The sequence below is a fragment of the Lutjanus erythropterus genome, chromosome 23 (assembly GCF_056507025.1).
Source record: "Lutjanus erythropterus isolate fLutEry1 chromosome 23, fLutEry1.hap2, whole genome shotgun sequence".
Classification (NCBI taxonomy): Eukaryota; Metazoa; Chordata; class Actinopteri; order Lutjaniformes; family Lutjanidae; genus Lutjanus; species Lutjanus erythropterus.
Window position 1 is genome coordinate 10,181,181 of NC_139339.1, and position 27,015 is coordinate 10,208,195.

At 40.4% G+C, this 27,015-nt stretch overlaps 1 protein-coding gene across 1 annotated transcript in view; it reads right to left on the reverse strand.

Moving 5' to 3' along the window:
• Positions 1-27,015, reverse strand: part of LOC146305604 (glucosidase 2 subunit beta-like) — a 174,877-nt gene that overhangs the window by 97,742 nt on the left and 50,120 nt on the right. Inside the window, exons 9-10 of the mRNA XM_084712707.1 lie at positions 21,851-21,937; positions 3,731-3,800 (exon numbers count right to left, since the gene is read on the reverse strand). Of these exons, the coding sequence (XP_084568833.1) occupies positions 3,731-3,800; positions 21,851-21,937 (157 nt within the window). The remainder of the gene's footprint in view (positions 1-3,730; positions 3,801-21,850; positions 21,938-27,015) is intronic.

Genomic DNA, 27,015 nt, shown 5'->3' on the forward strand with positions numbered 1-27,015 from the left:
TTCTTTAATAATGTAACATATAATATAACATAACAAATATAATGTAACATAATATAAAAGGTTATTCAGTAGAACCCCCCTTGTTAGGTTCTAGATAAAACCATTTGAATATAAAAGGGTTTTTGGTAGTATTCCCTCGCTGGGTCCCAGGTAAAACCTGTAGATAACATAAGGATTCTCAAATCTGGAATCTAAAAAAGGTTTTGCAGGAACCCTGTGGGTGAGTTCTAGATAAAACCCTAGGAATATAAAAGGCCGTTCAGTAAAATCCCCTGGGTGGGTTCTGGGTGAAACCCTAAGAATATCAAAGAAATTTTGGTAGAACCTCCTAAGTGGGTCCTTGGAATATAAAAGGGTCCTCCGAAGAACCTCCTGGGTGGGTTCTAGTAAAAGCCCTTAGAATATTAAAAGATTATCGGTAGAGTCTCCTTAGTTGGTTCTAGATAAAACCTTCTAGATAAAAAAAAAAAGTTCCACCCAGAACCATCCAGTACCCCATAGAAGAGTTCTCTGTAGAACATTTCCTAGGAGGATCTTGGTGAAACCTTTCACAGATGGTTCCAAATAGAACCCTTTATGTTGGTTTGTAGGTAGAACTCTCTGAAAAGGTTCCAAGTGGAACCTTTCAAAGATGGCTCTGGGTACCAAAATGGGTTGTCCACCAGGGACAAGCCGAAGAACCCTATATGGTTCTAGTTAGCCCCCTCATTTCTAAGAGTGTCTACACTTTAGCCCCTTTTTAATTACAGCCCTGCATGTTAAAGAAGCGTCGCAGAGAAAAAAATTCCTCCATTAAAACCGCATGTAGGCCTCAACACCCCCCCCACTATCAGTTCAGCTGATGACTGCTTTTTTTCCCTCTCCCCCTTATTCCCCTCACTTCCTTAGGAGAATTGGGCTGGTGGTATTTTGGCTGTGAAAAGGAAACCATCGGACGGCAGGGGCATGAATATTCCAAATGACTAATGTTGCACATGCTTATTTTTGACATATCTGGCTTCCGCAGGGAAATAAAACACTTCTAATGCAGGGGGACCATCTGTTATCTGTTGCTGGTGTTTCAGAGCAGGCGGGCTCGGTGTGCGCACACACACACACACTCGCTTGCGTACACAAAAACACACACAGGCGTACAGACACACACAAGGCAGACAGATCGACACATTCTCACGCAGCGGGAGGCGTACATAGACAGCGAGACACATGCGCACACACATGTACTAACAGCTGAATCCGTTGGGAGCATGCACAACAGACAGGCTCTAAACTCCTATACAAATTGAACACTCCTTTTTTAATTCAGTGTGTTTGTCAAATGTGCTGTAAATCTCGAGCTGTAGGGTGACAGGGAATGCACACACTTTTTTATGCTGGCCATAAATACCTGGGCCTGTCTCCTCGCAGCAGCTGGAGCGGGATAATATGCTCGTGCTGTGAAGGGGGAATAAACTAGCTGCATCACCTTGAAAACAAAACATGAGACACACAAACAGCCCTCTACATCAGCCACACATCTTCGCTGGGTGCACACTTAGATTTGTTTGGAAGTATGGCCAAAGGAATAGATGTATGGTAAACAAAGCCCTCGTACGCACAGATAATCTGTTTGTTATTTTCAGACAACAGCCGAGCTGCTACGCATGCTTCTGTTCAAACAACAGAATATTTTGGATGCCTATATTTGCCCTGGAATTCCTATTTCAACTCCTGTGCCTGAACATTTCAGCACAAATTATGTTTTCAAAGATATTCCAGGTGATATCAGATGTCCTAAAATTGATAAAATATAATTATGAATCATCTGTAGCAATAGCTGTGCCTCCAATATATTTAGGCAGACTGGATGTTACACTGACTCACTATCATCTCTTCAGGTACAGAGCGGTATCCACAGACAGGAGAGGCCAAGGCTAGCTGGTTAGCATGCTAACTTCAGTAGATATCTCTGCATATTGACATAACATCCAAACTGTTCACATTCTGCTGATAATTGTAATTTTTAAAGTTTACATATAGTTAATTTATAGCCATAATGTAGAATTTGTGGTAATATAAAAAAGACGAAAATTTTGACCAGGACTGTCTCATATTCTTTGAAAGATACAAACCCTTAACACCTAATAGCTTTATACATATCTGAAGTGTCCCACCATAAGTTACACATATCTTCTGAATGCTTTTATGCTGGATTTCTGAGTGTTGGTTACGCAAAGTATTCAGTTGATCACAATATGACAAATGATTTAAACCACAACTAAAAAATCAAATCGTCAGTTGTTGATTTTCTGTAAAACAACCAATCAAAAACAAAGAAAAGGATCAAATTTAGGCTGTTGCTTAATAGCTGCAAGAAACATCTCTGCTTCTGTGAAAGTCAAACTGGCTCATTAGAACTTTTCTATACAAAGTCAGAGTAGTTCATTGAACTCATTGCTTCATCTGTAACCTTGTCTCATTTTGTCGTCTGTTGTTTCACTCCGTGTTTTGTAATGACAGCCAAAATTATGTTAATGTCACATTATCCATTACTCACCTCGTTTTATTTTGACTTAATTTGCAGTAATTCTATTGTCCTGCAAAGTCAGATGACACCTTTAGCAGCACGTTTGTCGTGCTCTACACTGGCACCCGGCCGTTTCATACCTTCCAAACAACAGTATTATTTTTGTGCGACTGGACTGTAAACTCCCTCAGGTGTGCCATTTCTGCCATGCAGGCATGTGTGTCCAATCCTCACCCTTTATTTTAAGTGAAGCGCTACAAATTCTCTAAACACAGTGCAATTATATGTACACGCATTCTAGTTGATCCGTTGTGGGTACCTTGATAAAATCACATGCAACTGGCATCAGGCAAAACAAACACACATAAACCTCTTGTGTTAAGGGCGAAAGGAAACTGTGGGATTTATTAAAATTTATGGCACAATAAAAATATTCATTTAATCCCAGAAATGAAATGTGCACACAGGCATGTAAAGTAACTTTATGTGAGTGGACCACAAGAGCAGTACATGCTTAGAAATAAAAATGCTAACTACAACCATAAAGTTTGTCTTGTCCCCATTGGAGAACCCTTTTTTTTTCCTGGCAGAAGCCTTTATAAAAGTTCCACTTGGAACCCTTTGAGAGTTCTACCCCCTTATCCACAACCAATCAAAAAGGGTTCCACTGAGAACATTTTTATGTTTCAAGTGTTTTATCTAACACCAGCCAAAGGTGTTCCACTGAAAATCTTTTTTTTTTATATTCCACGGCTTTTTATCTAGAACCATCCAAAAGTGTTCTACCGAGAACCCTTTTTATATTCCCAGAATTTTTACATAGAACCCACTAAAAGGGGTTCTATTGAGAACCTTTTACATTCCAAGGGTTTTATGTAAAAACAGCCAAAGGTGTACTACTTAGAACTTTTTTTTAATATTCCAAGGGTTTTATCTAGAACACTCAGGGGGTTTAAGAGAGAACCCTTTAACAATATGATACACCTTGACAATGTTCTTTAAGGATTATTGAAATCCTTGTGGGTTCTTTGGATGAAAAGAAGTCTTAATAGAACCCTTAGTCGTACAAAGAAGCCTTGACAAACCCTTTTTTAAAAAAAAAGGGTTCTTTAGAAGCCGCTGGTTCCAGTTATAAATATCAGCCCATCAGAATAAAAACCCTTTTAGAACCCTTCTTTCTAAGAGCAGCAGGGGTAGAGAGGACAGTGAAAAGGTTTAATAGCTCACCTCTGTCAACTGCCTGTAAGTGAGGATCTTCACCCAGCAGACTGCCTGGTGCTCCCTGTGTGTCTTTGATCTACAAGCACATAATGGAAGCAGAGAGAGACAGAAAACAAGGTCAAAGATCTATACACTTAGAAGACCTTGGGTATCACCTGCATTAATGTATAAAGTCACAACAAAAGCATGTTTGTGCGCGCGTCTGTGTGTGTGTGTGAATTGGAGAAAGTGATTTTGAAAGATCATTTCAGCTCAAGTCCATGACTCTAATACGCAGTTCCCAGCAGACACTGAAGACACCGTGCGCTTGATGTTGCAAAATACAAGGTTCCTTTTCTGTGCTCTAGGAGGCTCCCTGGAGTCTTTGAGAGACAGTTTAATGATGAAAGACAACATGCCTGGATGCTAGTGTTCTGTTTGAGGTCGCAGGGGAAAAACAGGCAGAGCCAAAACAATTTCGGGTCTTTAATTTTTCTTTTTAAGACGCCACATGCATTTAGACAGATCCAAGTCATGTTGTGGATCCTCACCTTGTGGCGGGATAATCGCTAAATCCGTCCTAGAGTAAACACTGCTGATTGCTAAGCTGTGGCTGTAAAATATTGATATACTGAATATCAAAATATTGACATTTATCTCTAACTGGGAATCTACCTGAGGTTACGAAATGTGTGTTATTACAGCTGTGCTATATTCTGCTGCTGATGCTTGTAGGCATTCTCTGTTATGAAATAAAAAAAAAGAATAAAAATATCATGCAAGAAGGACTAAATATGACGAGATTTCCACATATGGGACAGAGGAAATATGGGTCTGATTGGAACACTTGCTGCATGCCGACATTTTTTTCCTTCACTCGAAGCCAGACTGTAAACTCAACTGTGCAAGTGAGAGACGTCGCCAAATGCAAAGTGACTCACCACCTCCGAGGAGAACAAAAACCTGCTTAAGATCACTGTGACATCGCATGCAGTATTTGTGGTTCAGAATATTTGACAGATTGGACTGAATACAAATGTAAAAACTGTCATGCCAAAAAAAAACAAGAAAACATGTCCATGTTTTGGACAAATCCTTTAAAATAATAATCCATAAATCATATTCCCATGAAGCTTTGTCAACTCAACTGGAAGAGAATTTCTGACTAGCACAAGTTGTTGATAGTTCTTCGCTGTCTAAAGGAAAACATTTATAGGGCTGATAGAAACCTCTAATTCTGTGAATATTTTTTTTTCCATTGAATAAAATTATGTTAAATTTGAAGATTTCCCACTGCTCCATCATTCCTATCCTACAAACAATGAACAGAGTGTTCCAAAAAATCAGCCAACATGAATGAAAGTTAAACAGGGTGCAGACAAGACAAGAAAAGTGAACACACAAATGCCAGTTCAAAACAAAACCAAAACACTAAATAAATTCAGTTGAGAAAACTTAATCGAAAGTACATAATTCAAAATAACCTGTTGGATCTCATCCAGTGAAAGGCCTCTGAAAAAGAGCATCGTGGGTTGCCAGTGGGAACAGACCTTAAATGAAGATGGATTTGGTGATTTCCACTAAGGCAATATTCTCTACGATGTTTCGCTGAGCATCTAGCTTAGCTTAGCACAAGGAGTGGTGGAAACTGCTGATGTAGCTCTGTCCAAATTCACCAGTATCTCTATATCTCATTTTACCTGACACCCAGATGGTTTGTTGCACAGAACCATCTGGTAAGTCATTTGGAAAAGGGCAGGCACTTGGCAGGTGATTGGATGAATCAGCTGTCTATCACGTCTAGCTTGGGCTAACTTCAAACTAAGTTGAAGCAAGTCAGGAGAAGAGCTTCATCTTTTCCACCAAGAAAAAGGCTTCAGTGTTGTTCTTTGTACTTCTTTCTTTCATGAAATATTCTCAAGTTCTGATGTAACTGATGATATCGCAGTATGTACAGTAACCTCCTCAGGAGCCACCATTGTTTGTCATTTCCATGGACACTTAAACTTAAAACCACTTCCATAGCTGCCACTAGTCCCTCCAAGGACACTGACTGGCTGCACCACTTTTGGGGCATATACATACAGATAACTTGAAGACTGGAAAGATAGATTCCCATGTGATCTCACGAATCCAGCTGCCTCGCAAGGTAATATCTCATTTGTTTAATCCTTAAAAAAACTCAAAGCGTAAAAGCAGCACATTGTGGTTTTATGTGGGATGATAATGTTTCTTTGCCGAGCTCTGAAATCTGGAGTTTTGACACATGATGTGTTATGATTACGAAAAGTCAGAAGAATATATTTTTTTTATTGTAGGTCAGGGGTCTGCAGCCTTTACTTTTGAAAGAGCCAGTTCTGTCCAAAAAAGAAAAAAAAATTCTGTCTGGTGTCTCAACTATTAAATTCTCTTTATTCCTCTGAGACGTTCTTTTTTGATTTGGCATTGAAAAATAATCAGTGGAAACTAGCCACCAGCAAGATTTCAAGAAAAAGGCGCTGAGCCATAGACGCAGGCTATGACACACACTTTATTTTACAAAATATTAATTTGTGAATTTCACCGGTGTTGAATCAACGAAGTTTATCTTATCTTAAAACATTTTTTATTCTATGTGTAGGCTACACATTTTTACAATTGCAGAATGTCTTTTATTAATAATCGTAAAAGAAAATTAAAATGTGATTTTCATTTCAATGTAATTTTTTGTCTAAGCCACAGGGAGCCACTGGAAGGAGGTTCTCAGAGCCGCAGGTTGCAGACCCCTGCTCGAGCTGGAAACCAGTTTAGCTTCTGCTGGTCTTCTCAAGGTAAAACATGCTATGTTAATAACATCAGCTACACATATCAGGTTAGGCTGGAAGCTTGATGATACAGTGACTGACCACAGAGCTAGTTGGTAAACTCCTGTAGCTGACAAGATTAATGCTAAATCGTTAGCCTGCCTGGCTGGCACTAGTACTATTCAATCACAATAGCTCCTGAAGCTTCTCTTTACTGTTCTGTTTTACTTTCCTTTCACATTTTGTTCACTACTGCACAGCGATTTGTTCAATCAAAGGTTACTGAAAGGGGGATAATGAAGCTCTACGAGAAAACGAGCCTGCTAATGGTAATTTAGAAAACTTTTTACCTTAGCTCAGTCACTAATGGGACAACAAGTTCACGCAGTTTATTCAGAAGAGGTATCTGTACCATCGACTTGTGTCACATAACTGTCTGTAAACCACTGACAGACGAGCATTTGCGTGGATTAATTTTGCCTCTTAGGCCAGGTCCTCGGGTCCTCGCTATGAATGAATCTCCTGATGTGTCCAGGCCTTTGTATATGCACTCATATAAAAAACGTGTGTATGCATGTGGAATTACTGAACAATTAGCGTCTTCTAGTCATGGATATGGGCCAACAACATATGTAGGAATGGACAACCCGAGCTATATGTCCAGGTATGTTTGATTCTGATTCAGTTTTTCATATGAAACACAGTCCATTTTTTTTAACAATGGTGTGGATTTGGTATAAAAGTAGTCGTATCCTCATGACAGTAGTCAGCGCTCACCACGCCACAGTAGCCACAACAAGATTAGGCTCCTGCACAGATTGTTGCACTGCAAGAGGCAGAAATAATGGAAGCATCACTTCAAGCTCAGTCCTCTCAGTCTACCTATCTTTTCATGTCCACATCATTCTCCAGTTCTTGTTTGTGTCTGGGAAGGAGACACCGGCTGAGTAAAGCCTTCAAGCGGACACACGCGCTGCTTCAAGAAATCAGCCCCAGCACACGAAAAACAGAGGCTTGCTCTTGAAAACTGTCCGCCTTTGAAGGATCTTTATTCTGCGTTCCCCAGCTGCCGGAGATGTGTGTAACGGCTTAGACATACAATAGGCGCACCGCGGGTATTTGTCCACCGAGAGGCAGGCCCACTAAATGAAAAGAGGGGCACACATACCCAGGAAGCGCCTAATTAATTGACAAGCAGATATTTCTGAATTTATAATCATCAAACAGACTTCATTTTGTTCCCCCACCACCATCCACGCCAACCCATCTTCCCAGGCGACTTACTTAAGAGACTTATCTTATAAATACAGCCCTAATCAAAATAAATGACTAAAAGCTCTAAGGGAGTTGAAGGCTATACACATTTACATCAGAGGAACTGATGCAATTTAAATAGCTGCCTGTGTACCGACTTAAGGTTCAAATCACAGAGAATCCAAACTTATGTAATACTTTCAGTGTTTTGGGTTTTTTTGTGTGTGTGTGTGTTGCTGCTCAGTTTGGCAGACCTATATTCATGACAGCCAAGTAGGAGAGACACGGCCTCCTTCTATGTGTGTGTTATGTCGAATTCCCTCAGCAGCATGCTCAGTTGGTGAGTGTGTCATATTTTACAGAATATTTTTAATATTTAATGCTTTTTTGTCTGTTTGAATGTACTTGACACATGTGTTCTCTGCATTTGTGTACATCTGTGAACTATACATGACTTCAGTGCTCCACATTCCACCTCCTGTTGTTCTCAGAGATCGGCAGTATTTCAATTAAATGTATTTAAAGGAGAAATATGTAATATATTTACCATACTAAACCGTGGAATGACCATGACGTGTCACAAGAGATGAAGGAAACATGCTAAACTCAAATACTCGCTATGGTCTCGTTGTCCTAGTTTGAAAATTATATTCCAGCCAGTAACTTGTGTCGGCTGTTTCACGTTAATTAGAGTTCAAATTAATGCTGAATGCTCGCGAATGAGTTTCTGTTTATGGGTCGTAAGAAATCATTAATAATCTTGTAGAAGGAACAGATGTTATAACAGTGAAGTTGGGCAAAATGTTAATGAAGTTTGGCCGGCAGTAAGGCAGGCAGGCACTAAACTCCAACTCCAGAGTGTGTGTGGGCTTTTGTTTTCAGGATAATGGGCTTAGCTTTACATTGAGAGACAACTGACAGTTATAAACAGCTGATCAACTTACAGTGTAGGACTTTCCATCGCTTGTTGTTGTCGAATTACAATGTTGCACTCGTTTAGCGCCCCTGCAGTGTTCCTGCAGCCCTCCTGAGCTTCCTGCAGTCTGTGGAATCCGGGTGTGATAAACAACTTGCTTCAACCACAGACTGTATATTAACTTGGATTTCAACCTATTCATATACCGTCTGTGGCTCCAACTTCCTATCTGGACTGCAGTACTCATTTATGGATATGCAATTGTTACATATTGCTCCTTTGAAATATGTATTTAATTACTTTCAAGTGTTATATAATTTGTATTTTACTGGGCAGAAAAAAAGGGGTGATTTGTAACAAAATACTTGAAGAGCTTGTATTAGAAATACTTAAAATACATTATTTAATGTGTCATTTTATTCTTAAACTAGGACACAGCCTCTGAGACCAATGGAGGCCACTTTGACAACATAGACATCTCTGACACTGACAACTGTTATTTTTTTCCATATATTATTGATCATTTTGGTAAAGTTTTGAACGTTTAAAACTAAAATTCTGATAAATTGGCATTTTAAACAATAGAACGTGTAGGATTTGTCAGATACTGTTTTGTAAGCACACCAGAGAGAGCTGATTGTTGAGTCTCATTCCCAGGACATAAAATATCAAAGTTGTGGGTTGGTAAAGTGTCCTGAGCAAAACAAAATAATGAGAAAATAAGAAGATATGGGCAGAGGCTGGTGAGTTGTTGGTGATGATTGAGAGGGATTATTCTTCTATGAGTTTATGGACTGTTTTGGAGAAAACTGTGCATAGTTTCCCTTTATGGTCAGGCTACTAAATGTATAAAATGTGATATCATGTGTTTGTTTAGAATGCATTTTTGTATCTTCAAATGACAAAATATTCTTATTAAATACATTTTCTCAAACCACTATTCTGTATTGTATTTTGATCCATTCGATGAGCAAGTATTTGTAATTTGTAGCAAGGTACTTTTTGATGTATTTGTTCGCATCTCTCTCAGAGGTCCGTATAGACATTTCTTTCAGAATGTCGCAGTGACTGATTTTTAACAGGCAGTAGCTTACAGGCTCTGTTATAGCCAGTCAGATGTCTAGCTAAGGTGAACCATGGAAGATGGATGGATCGTCAAGTTTCCCATGAGCCAAAGTTTTGATGGATATGTTACTGCCACAAAGCCCAGTACAACAGATTGCACTGTGAAGCTGCATCTCTCAGTGTCCAGCAGCTCTCTGCTGATTCAAACAGAAGCCGCTACAGAAATTTAAAGCAATATTTCGGATTGATTGATGTCGGGCTGTATGAGGTACTTATCAATAGTCAGTGTGTTCGCTACAGTAGATGCCGGTCGACACGCCCCCAGTTTAGAGGAGTACAGGCATGGAAGTTAAGTGATGCACTGCTGTGGACATGGTTACAATAAATGGTATTATAGGAATTTGGTTGGTTTGGACAGAGTGATATTTTTTATATAACAGTGGTTTCCCATCAGAAAAGGCTGACTGACAACAAAGTAAAGTGGTGAAAATATTCTAAATATAACACGGTAGTAGTTCATCGGTTAGCTTCTGCGCTACTATTCCTCTCTGCATCTCCAAAGTGCCAAATACAATGACTATCAATAAGTACCTCATACATAGTCTGAACTATCCCTTTAACACTCAGGTTTCAACTGTACTAAAGTCAAATTTTTTGGCCTATGTGGAGACTGCAGTGTTCACAGCACAGCTGGTATCTCTGCAGAGGCACAAAGTTTAATGGTAGATGTGGCAGCAGCACGATGTTTGCAGAGCTCCCACAATCTCCTCTGCCTCGTGACACTGTTGCTAATGCAAACTGAACTTGACTGTGACATTTGTGGAAGCCTCTGCAGAGTTTAACTTTTGGACAGGAGTGCAGAGTGGAGGGTCGATATGGACCCTGCGTAGACCTTTTGCAGAGCTCCACACTCACCGCGCCGAACAAGTTCTCATACCTTGTCGGTGAGGTGGGTTGTTTGTCAGTGCCTTCCGAAGCAACCTCTCATTCTCCAAGAATGACTCATGAGCATTTTCTAACTGGAACAGAACTAAGCAACTGAAGTTACTTGGTTATGGCTAGAAAAAGACAGCACAAATCCACCTCAACTCAACAAATGCTACACAGATTATGGCAGTTATACTTAAATTAACTGATCTTAGTCCAAAATACTGCTGTAATCAATGCTAGTGAAGCAAACAAATCATGCAATGCTATCACTGCAATCTTTCCCTTGTCACTGTTGATGTGTTGTGGATTCTTGTAAGACAGAACATAAAAAAGAGGGATCCGTGACACTAAAACAGTTTAGATTCTCACCTACAGATATTTGCTTTGAAAGTTCTCTTATGTCCCATACTATGAGAAAATAAGGTAGAACCTAGCTTCACATTTTGCATAATTCAGTGGCTCTTTGTGATGTAAATATCACCATAAAAGGGTGAACGCGTGGGCTCTGTGTGAACATCTGTATTACCACAGTTCGTTGTGGACGTGTTGGACAGATATCGATTCACTGCATGTAGAACGTGCGCTCTAAGTGGACTCGATCGAGCCACATCAGCAGAAACACTAGGCATCCGTGGTGACCACAGCTTCCCATGTACACATCCGTTGGGAGTAAAAGCCACACTTAAGACGTCTTCACTGTACTTCCTTCTTTGCTACTTATAGATGTTTTGTCATTTTTCACATTATTCATCTGATGAAATGAGGTCTCTTGTGGCAGTTTGTAACAAATGCTGAAATTCTAGTGAGGGCAGTCTACCCACACAAACCCTAGACACCATGAAGACACCATTGAACAATAAAGTAATGCTAAAACATGCTTTTGTGGGGTGCTATGAACAATAACGACCATAAAAAAGCATTCAGGTCTCAACATATGATCAGTGGTAAAACTGCTTTGCGCTGGCTGTTCCATTGTTTTCCTATGGAGAAAGCGACATCACCCAACTAAGCGGCACCATTGGCGTAGCGCACAGCTCAGATTTGCCCCACATGCGCCGCACTCAAAGACCAAATTGTTTGACCTTTGAACTTGTTTGCTGAAGACCTTTCAAAGTGCATCCAATAAGATAACAGCTGTATGCAACGACGTAGCCCGACGCAGACATAGATGTATGGAAGTGGCACAAGCAGAGGAGGGAGAGACTAATGAGTCTTGAAGGGAACCCCAGACCTGCGAAAGATCTTGCAAGAGTGATCAACATAAGTACAACGTGCACAATAAAGAAACAATGCATACAAATTTCATAAATTAAGGGTTCCCTTCTAAACACGACCAAGAGTGATGGAAGAAAAGTGTTTCAGAGTTCCCTGATCTCTGTAACACAACATTACAAAGATAATCACGATCTCATCAGTAAACTTACTGCATGGCGAAAAGTCAGTGCTCGGATCAGGCTACGAAATTTGTGAACTTAGCTAAATACAATGCTAAAGTTAGCTTATCCACTTGTATATCAGGTAGACATGACATATAGCGCTGCGATTTACCTCTCTGCACCCTACTTCATAATGAGCCCAGAACAAATTTCTTAAAGGCAAGTATCTCAGGTGACACTCTTTGAGTTTGTCAGCATTGTCAACAATGTTAAATGCAGTTTTAGAGCACTTAGTAATAACTGGGTAGAATTGATTTGCTATCTTTGCCACTATAATACATGCCATACCTCTGATATAACAGACCAATCAAGTAGCATTTTAACAGTTTAATGAAAACTGCATTCCTCTACCAAATAAAAATTTGTGGTCTGTGCTTTTCCATTCTGTTTAAGTTGGCCATGTCTGTGGATCTGATGCTGGCAGCATTTAAGAGTAGATCAAGGCAGCACAGACGGTGTGTGGTGGTGTAAGTGTGCATATGTGTGCCTGAGAGACGGCGTGTGTGCTCTGCAAGAGGTAAAATAATGACAGGCGAGAACGGATGGCTGGTGACGCGGTGACGAGGAAAGCGCCTCATGTTTTGGGCCTCAGGCTGGGCAGCTGTGAGAAACTTCTCCGTCTCTTATCCCCTCTTCCCCTGGTTCCCCCCTCCCACTCCCCCCCCTCTGTGGCGCTGTTTAAACAGAGGACAAAGACGCCCTGAGTGGTTTTCCTTTTTCCGATCCCATACATAGCTGCCGGCGCTTTCCTCTTCTGTATCTCCAGCTCGCAGCCAGAAAAGTGATGGAGTGAGTCATGTTTTAACAAGTGAATCTTTTGATTAATTTTAATGGCACTTCCTAACAAAATCTTCTTGCACAAGGAGGAGAGCTTCCTGTCTATTATGACATTATCATGTTTTACTTTCACACATGAGTTGAGATGTTTGAGACTGAAAAATTGGCATTTTGCACCTTGTACTGAATGAGTCATGTCTTCTGCAAAACCATGTTTAGACTTTAAACAGCAGTGATACAGTCGAAAGGCTCTCTGTGATGAATAGTGTGTTATGAAAAAGTCTGGTGGGTATCTGTTTGAGTGTGTGTGTGTATATATGTGTGTCTAAGTGAGAAAGAGATAAATATGATGCTGGTTGTCTAAAAGCGTACTTGACTTTGAAAACTACAGTCAGCGGTAAATTCATGGACATATGGCAGATTTATGTGTGACTAAGTTTGATGAAAACACACAATTTTTATGAAAATGAGGCACACACACATGCACGACACACATAGCATCTTTTATACATCACTGGCACCCTCTGCCGCATCCTGGGACACCAGTTCAGACAAGAGCGAGAGCCAATTAAAGTTCTTTAATCTAGAAAAATGACTGCGTTTCTCTTTATGTATGCGAACACGTTGGACGGCTATCAACGGCGAGGAAAAACGGCAGCTTGCGTGTCGCCGTCACACTTTCAGGTCATGCCAGTTGGCTGCTTCCCCGACGTGTGACAGCGGTGAGATCCAGACAGAGCGCAGGAACAAGAAAAAGAGCAGAAGGGGGGAGAACATGGCAGCTGAGGACTACCACTTCTACATCAAACGAATGTTGTCACAACAGAGCAAGTGAGCCGCCCCTGTTAACCGTGACACCATTCAGCTGCTCGTCACGCCGAACGAGGCAAGGTGGGAACCTACTGTAAGTCGAGCAAGCACAGTGTTTATTAAATAAGAGAGCAGGAGAGGAGGGCGGGAGCGGCGAAGCAGCAGCGGCGGCGGCAAAGTGAGCATACTGTAGTGTTGTCAAATCTTTGTAAGTAGCATGGAAAGGCGGCATTTTCTCATTCCGCCATGAAATTGAATGTTGGGGAGGGAAATGAAGTGTGCCTTCCAATAACAGTAAAGGCAATCATTGAAGCTTGCACTTGAGAAATATGATATTGAGAGGCTGGCGTTGGAGTTTGAGTATCGCTGAAAGAGAACAACAAAAGTGATTATTTAGTGGTATTATTTTATGGTTGATCCAGCATTTTTTCTGTAATGTGCAGCTGAAGGAAGGCTGAGGTCAGCTAAAAAAGGTAAAGGCAGATGGAATCAGTCCGTACCATAAAACGTGAGTGATTTTCAAAGTCACTTGAAGAGATGACAATCCTTTTGTAAAGTGGACACTTTCCTTTTTGATCACGGAGAATGAATGGATGAATGAATGTTGAAACACGTTGTCTATGATTCCAGAGAAGAAAATAAAAGCAGTTTCTCACGACTGTGGATTTAGTCGGCTAAAATGATGACTCACTAGCAGATTTCATGAGTGTAACCGGGTAATGCAAGCTAACGCTGATGTTTGAACTTCTTGAGTCAGCCGAAAAGTGCGTCTCCAGCTGATTTTTTAATGTTGCCATCTTACTCATTTTAAAATGGCAACAACAAATATGTTAATTTACTAAACGGCTGTGTACAAGATAAAATGTTAATACTAACAGACTGAGGCTAAAGTTATCATTGGTCGCATGGTGAAATATGCCACATATGTATATGATAGAAGACAGAAATACACTCATTAACATGGGAAAAGGAAGCACAGGGACTCACACTGCACAGTGGACCTTGATACGGATACAGTCACCCAGCCAGACCAGTGCTACCACTCTCAGATATAAGAGAGCGAGCCACAGAGATGCACCGTCGTCGGCCCACTTTGATTCTGCACCAGCCTACATCCTCCTTCTCAAACTCCAAACATGACAAATGCTGATGCAGTGGAATCTAACAGGTTTGGCTGGAGGTAATGTTACTGCAGCTAGTAAGCTAACGTTAGTTAACCGGACCTGCTAATGCTCGCAGCGTACTTTAGAGCAGATAAAGACAAAGTTTAATACATTCCCCACACATGCGCTCTTGTGTTTCACGCTTTTGAAAGACTACAAAAAAGATGCCACCATCCAGACTCATGAGACATGCAGTATCGCTCTTCTTAAAGCCCTGTGCACACTGCTTCAACATGTAGAGAAATGCAAAGCTTGACAGGCCTGTGGTTCCCTAGTTACAGTTGATACTCTATAATTGGCTAGTTGCTATTCACAGGAGCGACTTAGCAAAGGGTCAGTTACTCTCTAAGAAAGTCTAATAAGGGTCTAACAGTGGAAAACAATACACTTTAGTTTGCAGTGTAGTTCTGTTGTAAAGTGTCCCTAATTAGCCTATAATAAAGTCTAATAAAGGTCTAACAAAGGGACATAATAGACTTAACGGTACAATTCTGTTGTAATGTGTCCCTAATTAGTCTATTTTGATACAATATACAGCTTGTTACATCTTATTAGTGTACCATTAAGTGTATGGTGTCTCATTAGGGTATAACAGTGTTTGTTTACTGACTAATAAAGATCATATCACTTGTAGTTTTTGTCTAATTTAATACAAAGTTGTTATATCTTATTAGTGTACTGTAAAATAAAGTGTGACCAGGTAAACATCAAAGTTGGCAAAAGAAGCACAGTTATGTGTCTGTGTGATCTTAAAAGCGTGTAATCATGTCATTAAGTGCTATAAATGTTGCAGCCTGTGCAAAAACAGATTTGTATCCATATGTTGGCATTTTAGCTAACAGTATCAGATGGATCGGCAGAAGTTCTGCAGTCATACTAAAATTTAAAGAAACAGCTTAATGATCAGGAGCCAGACTCTTGCCTGAAAGAACTGTTGTCTGTGACAGAAGGAAAACGAGAGGGGAAAAAGGAGTAGGAGTGTCAGACCAAAAAGAAAGGCTGTCTCCTAGCGGACGCCGGCGTATGGTCCTGTCAGTCCTCATCGCGTGCCACTCTCCCTGCTCGACACAGTGAAACTGAGGCAATGTACCCCATGAAATATTCACCAAAGTTGTCTTTGCTTAAAAAGGAGGGGAGAGCAAGGGGGAGGGGAAAAAAAATGCTGTGATAGATAGATGGAGAGTCCCCCAAATGCTCTTGATGTCAGGTTTCCTTAGGCCTCTTTACAAGAGGGGGGGTGACAGGGAGAGCAGCAGGGGGTCCATTAAATGTTCACACAAATGTACCCCTAACAGCGCGCCACTCACCAGAGCAAAAGCCCCCAATCTCCAAAAATACTCTGCTAATTCTGCTGCACTCTAAATATCCAAAGCATGCTTTTGCTAGGACTGCTGACGCTGCTGCTTCTCGCTTTTCCAAATAACTTTTAAGTTTAAAGACATTTCTTTATTTTCATTGTTGATGCTTGAGGTGACTGAAGCTTATTGTCACAATGCTCGCAGTTAGCACTGTTATTGTGGGTAAATTACAGAGAGTGAGTTCATTGCTTTCAACCAGGACGCACTTTGACATTTGAAACCGAACTACTGTGTATTTATTGCCATTCTAACCAATGATATCTATTTGCAAATGCCAGTCTACGCTAACTTTGAACACAGAGGCAATCTGCAATCTAATGAAGGCACAGTTTAAACTCACTTTAACGGATTCACAAGGAACTGCAGGCCTGTCACAGGAAAAACTTGGAAAACAGGTCCAAACAAACTGGAGCACATGGACTAAGGCGACAAGATTTTATTAAGTGGCTAATGTTTCAGTGGCCATTTTCAGACCAGGGGAGTCACCCCCTGCTGACCATTAGAAAGAATACTTCCACACTGGTTTCACTTTTCAGGCCCAGAAGCTACATCTGCTATTTAATGTACAGTCCATGTTCCAAACCCACCAATGTAAAGTATGGAATCAGAAGAAATCTAATGCTGCACAAATCCCCTATACCCTCAAATGTTATTTACTGTAACTAAGGCCTGCAGTAGTCTGGCAACCTTTTGACAAGGCAAGGGAGGGCAGGTTAAAGTCATATAAAATTAGAGAAAAGACTGAATAATTAGCTCCTAATTAGGCTGTATCAGAGATGCGGTGATTCATTAGCAATGTTTGCTTTTGAAACAGAAAACACTGTCATGGCCATTGCATTTGTGATGGCCTCCGTTGCCGGGATGAAGTGTAGAATTAAAGTGTGGAATGAAAGAACGCCATTATCCGCCGCAGTTTACTGTGCAAGGCGTCAGCGTACGACAATCAGGCCCACTCCTCTGTGCCTGAGGGAAAAGGTCAAGTCCGCCACCAGTCTTAGTGTAGCATATTCTATAATAAACTCACTTCCTGATGAGGGTTTTTGATTTAGGCATCTCAAGAAAAATCACAGAATGGTGTAAGAGAACTGAACATATGGTTGGAACGGATGTGACAGAGATGCTTCATCAGGCAGTGAAGAGGTATGGAAACTCTAATGCTTATGGGCGGGTGACGACCTCTTGAGAATCTAAGTGTTATACCGATGTTTAAGTGCCATACAGCAGCTTACATGTCTCAGAGAGTATCAGAAGCAAAGCATATGATTGCTTCATAATAAACGGTTATCACTTATCAACACGTTTCATGAGCTGTTTGCAGTAGTTTCGCATACAATGCTGAATAAATCAACTCCATCGAACCAGTGGAAAAGCTGTTCACATAAAAAATTTACAATATGCTAAAATCCAATAAAACTTCACATTTCTTCACTATCAGGGATGACAGAGTATCAACAGAAGAACGAAAATACAAGATGTACACAGCAAACAATAGTAAAGTAACAACAGAGGTAAAGTAAAAAGCACAGACCTCATCAAACCCCATACTGCATCACATCTTTATATTGTATCTGTAAGAACTCTGAGTGCACTCAACCACAGTCAGTCTATCCTCATCTAGAAACACACGAAAGAGCTTTTGTGTGCCACAAATTGTCATATTTACAGGTACAATGATAGTTTAAAGAATGTCCAAACAACCAAGCATTTCAGCATTTTTCATCATCTACAAACATCTTGAAGTTCACAGAAAATGAACATTTACAGTATGTACCTTGATGGTCATATTTGGACGCCTCTGTCAAGACTTTCACTACAAAGAAATCAACGAAATGTGACTGGATAACAGTAAGATGTGAAGATTGTGTTGAATGAAGGTTTTTAGAGGCAACAATTTTTTCATGGCTACAAGAAGACTGCTGAGTATTTTGTGGATGCTAAGGAGGCACAAATAAAGAATAAAGAGACACATGCATTGTTTAACCATGCATTTGCATTCGCGTATGTGTAGCATTAATATCTGAGGACGTGCACAACCATCGCTGCAAATGGACGCAGGATACACGAGGCAGCCATAAAGCGTAGGGATGCGTATGCGAATGCATAGCTAAAAACAAGTATATTTCCAGCTTAAGCTGTACTGTAAGTCTTAAAGGGACAGTTCACCGGCAAATCAAAATACTTATTTTTCATCTTACCCATGGTGCTGTTTATCCATTTAGATTGTTTTGGTGTGAGCTGCCAAGTTTTGGACATATCGGTCATAGAGATGTCTGCCTTTTTCTCAAATTCAATGGCACTAGATGGTACTCAGCTTGCGGTGCTCAAAGCTGCAAAAAATGCATTTGAAAAACTCAACAGCAATGTCTCTTTCCAGAAATGATGACCCGTGTTGCCTGTGTAGCTTAATTGAAAGAGCGTGCGCCCCATGTTTGGAGGCTGTGAGTCCTCTGTAAACATTAATGCCGTCCTCCTCCTCAGCCGAGGTGTAACTTAGCTCCATGTACATCTCTGCGTCAGATATCTTGAAAACTCACACTAAAACAGTATAGATGGATAAATGGCTCTACAGAAAGGAAATGTTTTAGATGTGAAAATAAGGTTAGTCCTGAACTGGGAACAACCTTAAAGATCAGTACCTAGTGCTGTGTATTGCACATCTATGCATTTTCTTTCAGCAGGTATTTCCTGATCTTTTAGGCAAACAACTTCATCTAAAATTTATGTGGTGGTTCCCAAACTTTATCTGCCATGCTTGGAGGTCATAAAAGGTTCGCACCCTCCCACCCTGAAATTATTATGAATCTTAACAATAACTGGGGAAGCAACCAATAAAAAAAGTTTAATTTTAGTGAAATTAAGGTTATCATGATAGCCGCAGCACACTCTTGTTTATTTTCCCGATATAAATCATATTAATTCAACTTTATTTCACTTTCTATTTCCCCTGCTCATCCATGCCTCCCCCTGCAGCAGCTCTACGCCCCCGCCAGTGGGGAACCAGTTTGGGAACCACGGCATTGATGGATTGAGCTGGTTGGTTTATTTTAAAAAAAATTTAAAAAAAAGGTTTTATATTCCCCAAACTAAGGTATTAAAAAATATAATTTTGATGTCAGTACTGAAACACCACTTTGCCATATTGGCAACAATATCAAAATTGTTATAATAATACTGAGGACTAATTGTGCCAAGAGAAAAAGGTCTAAAAAGGTCATACTTTTAAGTATGTTTCCAAGGGCAGACTCTGTGAGAGGATTAACAACAACAATGCTGCATTTCGGATGATTTAGTGTTTTATTTTTAAAACTACTTTGGCTTGGTCAGAAAAGAGAGAATTACAGTAATCAGCCCCACAGGAAATGAGAGCATCTACCTGTAACAGAAATGGCATTACTCCTGCAATCATTCTAAAATAGTAAGAAAAAGAGAGGCAGTTTTGGTGATATTTCTAACTTGGTATCAAAATTCACACCAGTGCTGCTACTGCTAACAATAATAGTGCAAAAAATATCATCACATTTCAAGTCCATATGTATTTCAATGATGTTTTCATGAAAAGACGGGGGAACAGGAGTTTGCCTTATAATTCACATTCGATGATGGAGCTACACTGAGAGAAGCCAGGCGCGTGGTGAAATCTAATCTGAACCCCAATGTTTTTTTTGTCTATGGAAATGACAAGCTTCTTATCGGCAGAGTGGGTTATTTGAGCAGATCCTCGCCGTGGCTTAGCGAAGGGACTCAATCATTGCTGCCCAGCGATAGGCCTCACTTTCGTCCTCTCCCTCTCTCATCTTTTTATCTGGAGGAGCGGAAATGAAAGGATGGTATCTCGCACTCTCTCTCCACGTCCTCAGTTCAGGAGACAGAGTGAGGCGCGGACGTTTTCTTTTAGGCCATAGCTGTCAGATGAAAACACGCAGTTTATAAACCTGTGCTCAGGAAGAAACGTGTCGGCCGTTGAGGGACTCTAAATTAACACGGACTGAAGACAGGAAGGTATTATGAGTTTGTTTGTGTTGTGGCTGTCAAGATAGGATAGAACCATGAGATAAATCTGATCACACTCCGGTAACCAGAAGAACATCATGCATCAGGTCACCAGCGGCTACATTTACAACTCCGTAATCAAGCTTTTGCACATTTCGGTTAAGGGGGTACGATTTCTCCTCATTTTGTGCTTATCGTCTTGTGTTTTTCTGGTCTCTATATTGTTTCTGGAGGTTATTGCACACAGTCAGTGAAGATACTAGTGTTTTATTTTCCTATGCACATCCAACAACCCATCATTAGGATGTTATTTTCTAACAGCCAGTGGAAAAGATGACACAGAGAGGGAAAGGTTTGAGATGATTTGATCAGTGAACGAACGAATCATGTATGAGGCCTTGTTCACACAGCAGTTGTAGAGTCAATTAATTTTAAAGGAATAGCCACAAATCACTGGATTCACTTACAGAGGCAAAGTAAATTTTCTAGCTAACTTTGGTGAACTTTGGCATGGAAATTCCCACAATTTTACCAAGTGCAAGCTGTCTTGACTGTGTCCTTTGAGGGAATGGATAGAGGCAGAACTGGAATAAACTACTGCACTAGCCCTGTCAGGCTGGAATTATACGAGGCGAATGGTGCAGGAGGGGGGTTTGAAAAAGAAAAGAAACAAGGCTTAGAGTCTACAGCCAGGCTTGCTGCTCTGTGAGGTTGTGTTAAGTACAGTGGTGGATAGGGCTGTGTATTGGCAAAAATCTGGCAAAATAATATGTATCACACTACAACGGTTACATTCGATATACTGAGATATATTGCAATACTGTAAGCAAGGTGATACGTATACATATACTGTATATATGGTCCAAAAGTCATATCGCGATTATTTTGACTAAACTTGCGATTATGATATGCAATGCAATTGGTGGGAATGATCATTTGTGCATCACAATTTTCATTTACACTGAAAAAAGCTATTAAAATCATGATGATTTAACATTTGTTGGGGTCACTACCAAGCAAACGTTTTCTTACATCTGGAGGATAAGATTTTTATATTGTTATTTTGATGATACTGTGATTAACTGTGTAGCCTTATCTGGTCATAAAGTAAGTAATGGACAAACTGGCCTTTTGACCTAATGATGTTGCTAGATGAAGAGACATTTCACTCAATACTACAACCGCATGGTGTTTCTAGACAGAGTATCAGGGCATCACCAAATTAAATAAAATTTCCTCCTTGTGCGTTCCATAAATATCTGTGTCAAATTTCAGGGCAAGCCATCCAGTAGCTGTTGAGACATTTTCAGTCTGAAGAAAACAACAAATGGACCAACACTGGCATCAGTAGAGTCATGTCACAAAAGGATGATGTTCAAATAGTACGTTAAAGACAGTGACACAAATGACACCCCTGAACATTTTGAGGAAAAGCTTGTTCTAACATTAGCAGTCAGTCTTAAATGTCACCAAGCTTCCAGCACCACCTATTTCACAAAGACGAGTCAGTGAATTTTTCTGTGCCAAGTTCTGGTGGAACTGGGAACTAATCCAAGGAATAAAAGAATGGATGAATGATGAATGTAGTTACCTAGAAGAAAAAGGAAAAAAAAAAACAAAGAGAAAGGGAAGTGGGTGGTAGGAATGAGGAAAGATGGAGCTCACCTTGACACTGTCTCCTTTTGTCAGGACGTCCCAGAGGGTGTGTTGAAACTTGGTGAGATCCATCTGAGGGCCTCCTCCCAACAAAGCCTGTGGGGAAGGAGGTAGGAGTGATTTTAAAACAGGTTTCCTGCCCCTTAAGTGGGTTCTACATAAAACCCTTGGACCATAAAAGGGTTTTTGGTAGAAAACCCCGGGATGAGTTATTGTTAGCACCTGAGGACGGCAGAAACGTTCTTGATAGAACCCCCAGAAAGGGTTCTGAGTTCTTTGTGAAACAATTACAACATATGTACAACATACATTTAGAACACTTTTTATCCTTTTCTACAAGATCCTTTTTTAGAAGAAAGCGTTCTTCAAGGATTGTTGAGATCCTTGAGGAACTCTTACATGTAGTGCTCATAAAGGGTTTTTGTACCATAAATATAAAAGGGTTCTTTGTAGAACCCCCTGGTTGGGTTTCTAGATAAAACCCTTGGGACTACTGATGTAAATTAGCATTTCTGCTAAAATCCAGCACATTTATGTCTTGTATTTTCACAATGATGTTCATTAACGTGCTGTTTCCCTCAAATAAACAAATAAAGAAAGATAAAAACTGTAACTGAGTAGTTGAAAACCATCATTTTATAGCAAAGTAGCATACAAAACAAATTTAATGTGCAAAGACAGTGTATATATGAATCAAACATTGGCCCAAAAATTGTCTAGAGCCTCTGCATCTTTACATGCACTCAACATAAAACAATTATTCTTCTCTTATAAATTTTTTACACAACGTAATACACAACCTGCGCCACATGAACACATCTCCTCAAAAGCGTGTATACATTCTGACACGTATCTTAAGATGCACAGAAGCTCGCAATCTCGCATCTATTGGAGAGCGCCCGCTGGCCCCACAGGTATGGGCTTATAAAAAGTGCATTACATAACTGATAATAAACTGCACACCATCCATCTCCCATTCAGCTCACCTCCCAATAATCCCCACTGCCATATCTGCTTATCTATTCAAGTCACTCTCTCATTAAATCAGCTTTTACAGCCAAACGGAAGAAGTTTACTGCTTATAGAAGTCAAATACCATTAATCACGGAGAAGGCTGTAGTTATACAGATAAACTGCATGTTTTAATTCACTGGAGGACAAACACATCATTCCTCCTATCTGAATAAACTCCTGCAGGAAAAAAAGGGGGAAAAAAATTGACAAGCGAATTAATTTGCTGTCTTTTGCCTGCTGAAATGGAAGTCAGTGAGGCGGTGCGTACCAGTGGATGCCCATCAGTCACAGGACCTTGTGCGAGGCCTGAAAAAGCCGAATGTGATGTCGCTGCGCATTGGGAGGTAAAGGATGGGGACGGAGGGGTGGAAGGTGGTGCAGCTTTCAGTGTTTATTCATCTGAAACAGTGTCCCCTGGAAGCCATTTTGGCAGCGATGTATCACAGCAGGCACTGACCTTTAGATACTATGCACAATTAAGCTAAGCTAATAAACACAACTGCGGATGTGGACATGTGGACTGGAAGGCAGGTGCTGTGAAAAGTTCTTTTGTGCTTAGGTAGGCTTTTCAAAGCCAAATTGAAATGTGTTTGTTTGAAATGCATACAAATTATACTCTGTGCACTGAAAGGAAACGAGCTGAATGCGAGTTTCGTTTGAGGCTGAAGTTCACAGTTTGTTATGCAGTATTCAACCTTTATCCTTTGTTTCTGGTGACAAGCTCTTTGTATCTTGAGGTCAAACATTTCTTTAAGAATAAGCAAAATTATGGTTCACTCTGTTTCTACAGCCAGTGTTTCTCCTGGTGGGGGCAAAAAAATCTTTATAAAATGCCAAAAACAAAGCCAAATATCCAATCATTTAGAAATCAATGATTTGCATTTGATCTGCATTTGTGCACATTGTGCTAATGTCCTGCAAAGATCATTGGTTACTCAGCTTATTTATGCAATAAATGCAGCAAGTCATCCTCTCCTTGTGATTACTTTGTTTCAAGTCTTGAATATACCAAGCAAACATGTTGATATGCCATCATGCGCGCCTCATCTCTTTAGGGTTTTTTCGTTGCGTACCACCAGACCTGAAAAATATTCTAGGTGAAACACTGTGAGCCCCTGTAAAAATGTTTTCCCACGTGCCCTGATGTTGGTTCCTGTATGACAGCGTTGCTACGTTGAGCGATGGGAGTGCAGGGTATCAGTGCCCATGTTACTGCTTTTTACCAACAGCTGAGTTGGCGTTTCCATTTTTAAAAAACCCAGAAAATAAAGCAGATAGAGTCGCCCTTTTGATCAGTCATGAAAATCAGCCTTCTAGTTGCGGGACTACACTGCAGATTTGCTTGCTTGGCCAACAGTTAAAAAATAAAAAGATGACTGAGAAACTAATGCGAATCTTTTCCATTCTCTCACAACTGTAATGAGCTTTAACCTTTATTGTCCATGTTAATTTAGTGAAATACAGCAAACACAACTAAATCAGGCTGACAACGAGGAACAAGGTGTTGTTTGCATACCAAAATGCTACAATCGTGGGTGGAGAAAAGAAAACAAAGTCAAAATCCTCATTTGAACTGTAATTTAAAGTGATGTTCTGTAAACACTTGTGGTTAAATTGCACATTATCTGTCTGTAAACTGAATCTGAACTTCAATTTCTAAGAGATTTGCCTCACCATTCAACCAACAGCCCTGACAAATAAGCTCCGTAGTTGATTTAGTCAAACGAAGACGAGGGCTGATAAAACAGTATGCAAAGATATTGCCTTACAGAGAGCAAGAAGAGGGAGGAAAGATCAAATAACATTGTTACATACTGCGTTATGTTATTTGATAGATCCAGCTGGTCCCAGAAGCACAGTTCTACAAATACCACTTATATCCACCTGGCAAGAGAATATTGGGTTTCTAGTCCGAGTTATGAAATGCATCACCTTGCAAATATGTAGAAACAGCACAAACAAAAAGATGAGACATTTATTACCATGAGCCCACACACAAGTGAAAATATTACCACTCCCACACAGTATTAAAGCATATACAGCATGTGTGCATACTGAATGTACGCAGAAAGTCACATATGTAATAAAGCTGCCAGCTATGTCAGTTTGCCTCATCCAAGCATCTCTGTCACTCAATTCAGGCTTTTATCCTCTGCTCAGTCAAGTACCCAACGACAAATACAGCAGCACAGCGTGTTGTTCAGATAGAAAAGTACTCGCCAGCGACCCCCTCTCAGGCCCTTTGACAGATGAGGACGGAAACATCGACCAAAATAATAGAAGTCAGAGGCAGATTTCCCAAGGTGGCGAGAACACTGGTCATCTCAGCTGATACTGAGCGGTACATACAATCCCCCCTGAGGACGCGGGTCCAATTTGAAGCCCAGATGGTTTTCACTGAAACCTTCCCTGGTAATTTCAGCCAGGACTATTCTGGAACAAGTGAGCCTCAAATCTCAAGCTTAATTTGGTGATCAGAGATTATTCAGTCAAACCTGGAGTGATTGCTTCACACTGTTCTGTGGGCATTTTCTACCCTTGTGCAGTGAAAATCTACTACATATGTCAGGCTATGAGAAATAATAATAATCATGTGAAAGATAAAATAAATTATAGATGAATTTGTCAATAAAACAAGAAAAGGAAAACGATAGGAGGTTAAATGAGTGAAGAGATGGCAGCCCGCTTATTAAAATGTAACTGGTACAAGTGAGCCTTTTACAAACTAAATGCATGTTTACAGTAATTGTGACTTAAGTGTCGATTGATACATCCCTGAAGCTGATAAACCACGTAATAATCTTGCAATGTACCAGCCTGATTAGGCCACCTGAGGCAAAGTAATTAGGTAAAGCAAAATCAAACTTAATACTCTAAAGCTATTTGGCTAACTTCACTTCTAACTGCAGGGGCATGATCTTAAAGGGAAATATACCGATGCAGTTGAGCTTTCGAGCTTATCCCCGTCATTTCTCTGCTTATTCAAACTGCAGCTGGTTCATATCAGTGGAAGTCACAATAAAATTCTGTTTTTAGACTCAGATTCAGCTTGACCTTCAAAGAGCCTAGCACGGACCACAGGAGTACTTGCTTTTCAGGTAACAGTTGATTTTAGGTGTCAGGGCTGCCCCTATTGCCCTCCGAGGGCTTCCAATCCCTTCTGAAAGAAACAAGATAGTTCTTTTTTTTTCACATTTGTTAACACTGACAGAAAATTAATAATGAGAATAAGCAGTAGTGACAGCCCTAATGTTTACACTGTAGCATTAAAAAAATAAACAGCATTTATTTACCTGTAATAGCTTGTCACCATCAGCTCTGACTTCACTTAAGCAGCCCACCTAGGACGCATACTTCCAGCAAAGCTCAGTTTCAGCCTTTAATGATGTAAAAGTCAGGTTGTGGTTGTTAGATTCTTTCACCATGCTAATGAACGGTGCCTCTTTTCTTAAGATAAAAGCAAGAAGACAGGCAGATGGATCGATATATAGCATCGCATCAGTCTATATTTTGCTCAGTATCCGGGCCCAGGGAACATTTCATAAAGGCCATAGGGTCGGCTTATCACGGAGCTAAATGCCAATGTAATTATTAGTGTCTGGAGATAGTGGAAAGGGAAGCACATCCTGCGGCAGTACACCATATTTAATTAATGAATGTCACTCTGTAGAGGGAGTGAGGGGAGTGCGTGAGAAAAGAGGAAGAAGCGGGGAGGCAGCGAGTCAGAGTGACAACAATACTGATCCTGACTTAAGTGCACACAAACCACACCCGCTACATGTGGAAATGCACTCGATAACAAAACACAGGAGACTGAGATTATACAAGCATGAGAGCAGGAGTATAATATTAGTTTAACCCTTGTTATGAAACACGCAACTATAGAAACACAGGAAAGTACAACCAGTGATTTCACAAGCCTGTGAATTATGTTCATAACCCCAAACGCTGCGTCTGTACGAGCTTCTATCTGCATCCAAACATGCAGACACCTGATACAAATAAGATTTCTGTTTGTGGAGTTAGGTGTTTATCTGCATGAACTCTTTAACCACACTGTTAGAAATAAGGGTTCCTAAAGGGTTCTTCCTGAAGGGCTGAGGTTCTACAAAGACCCATTTGCTACTGAAGAACCATTTGTTGAATAAAGGATTCATCAA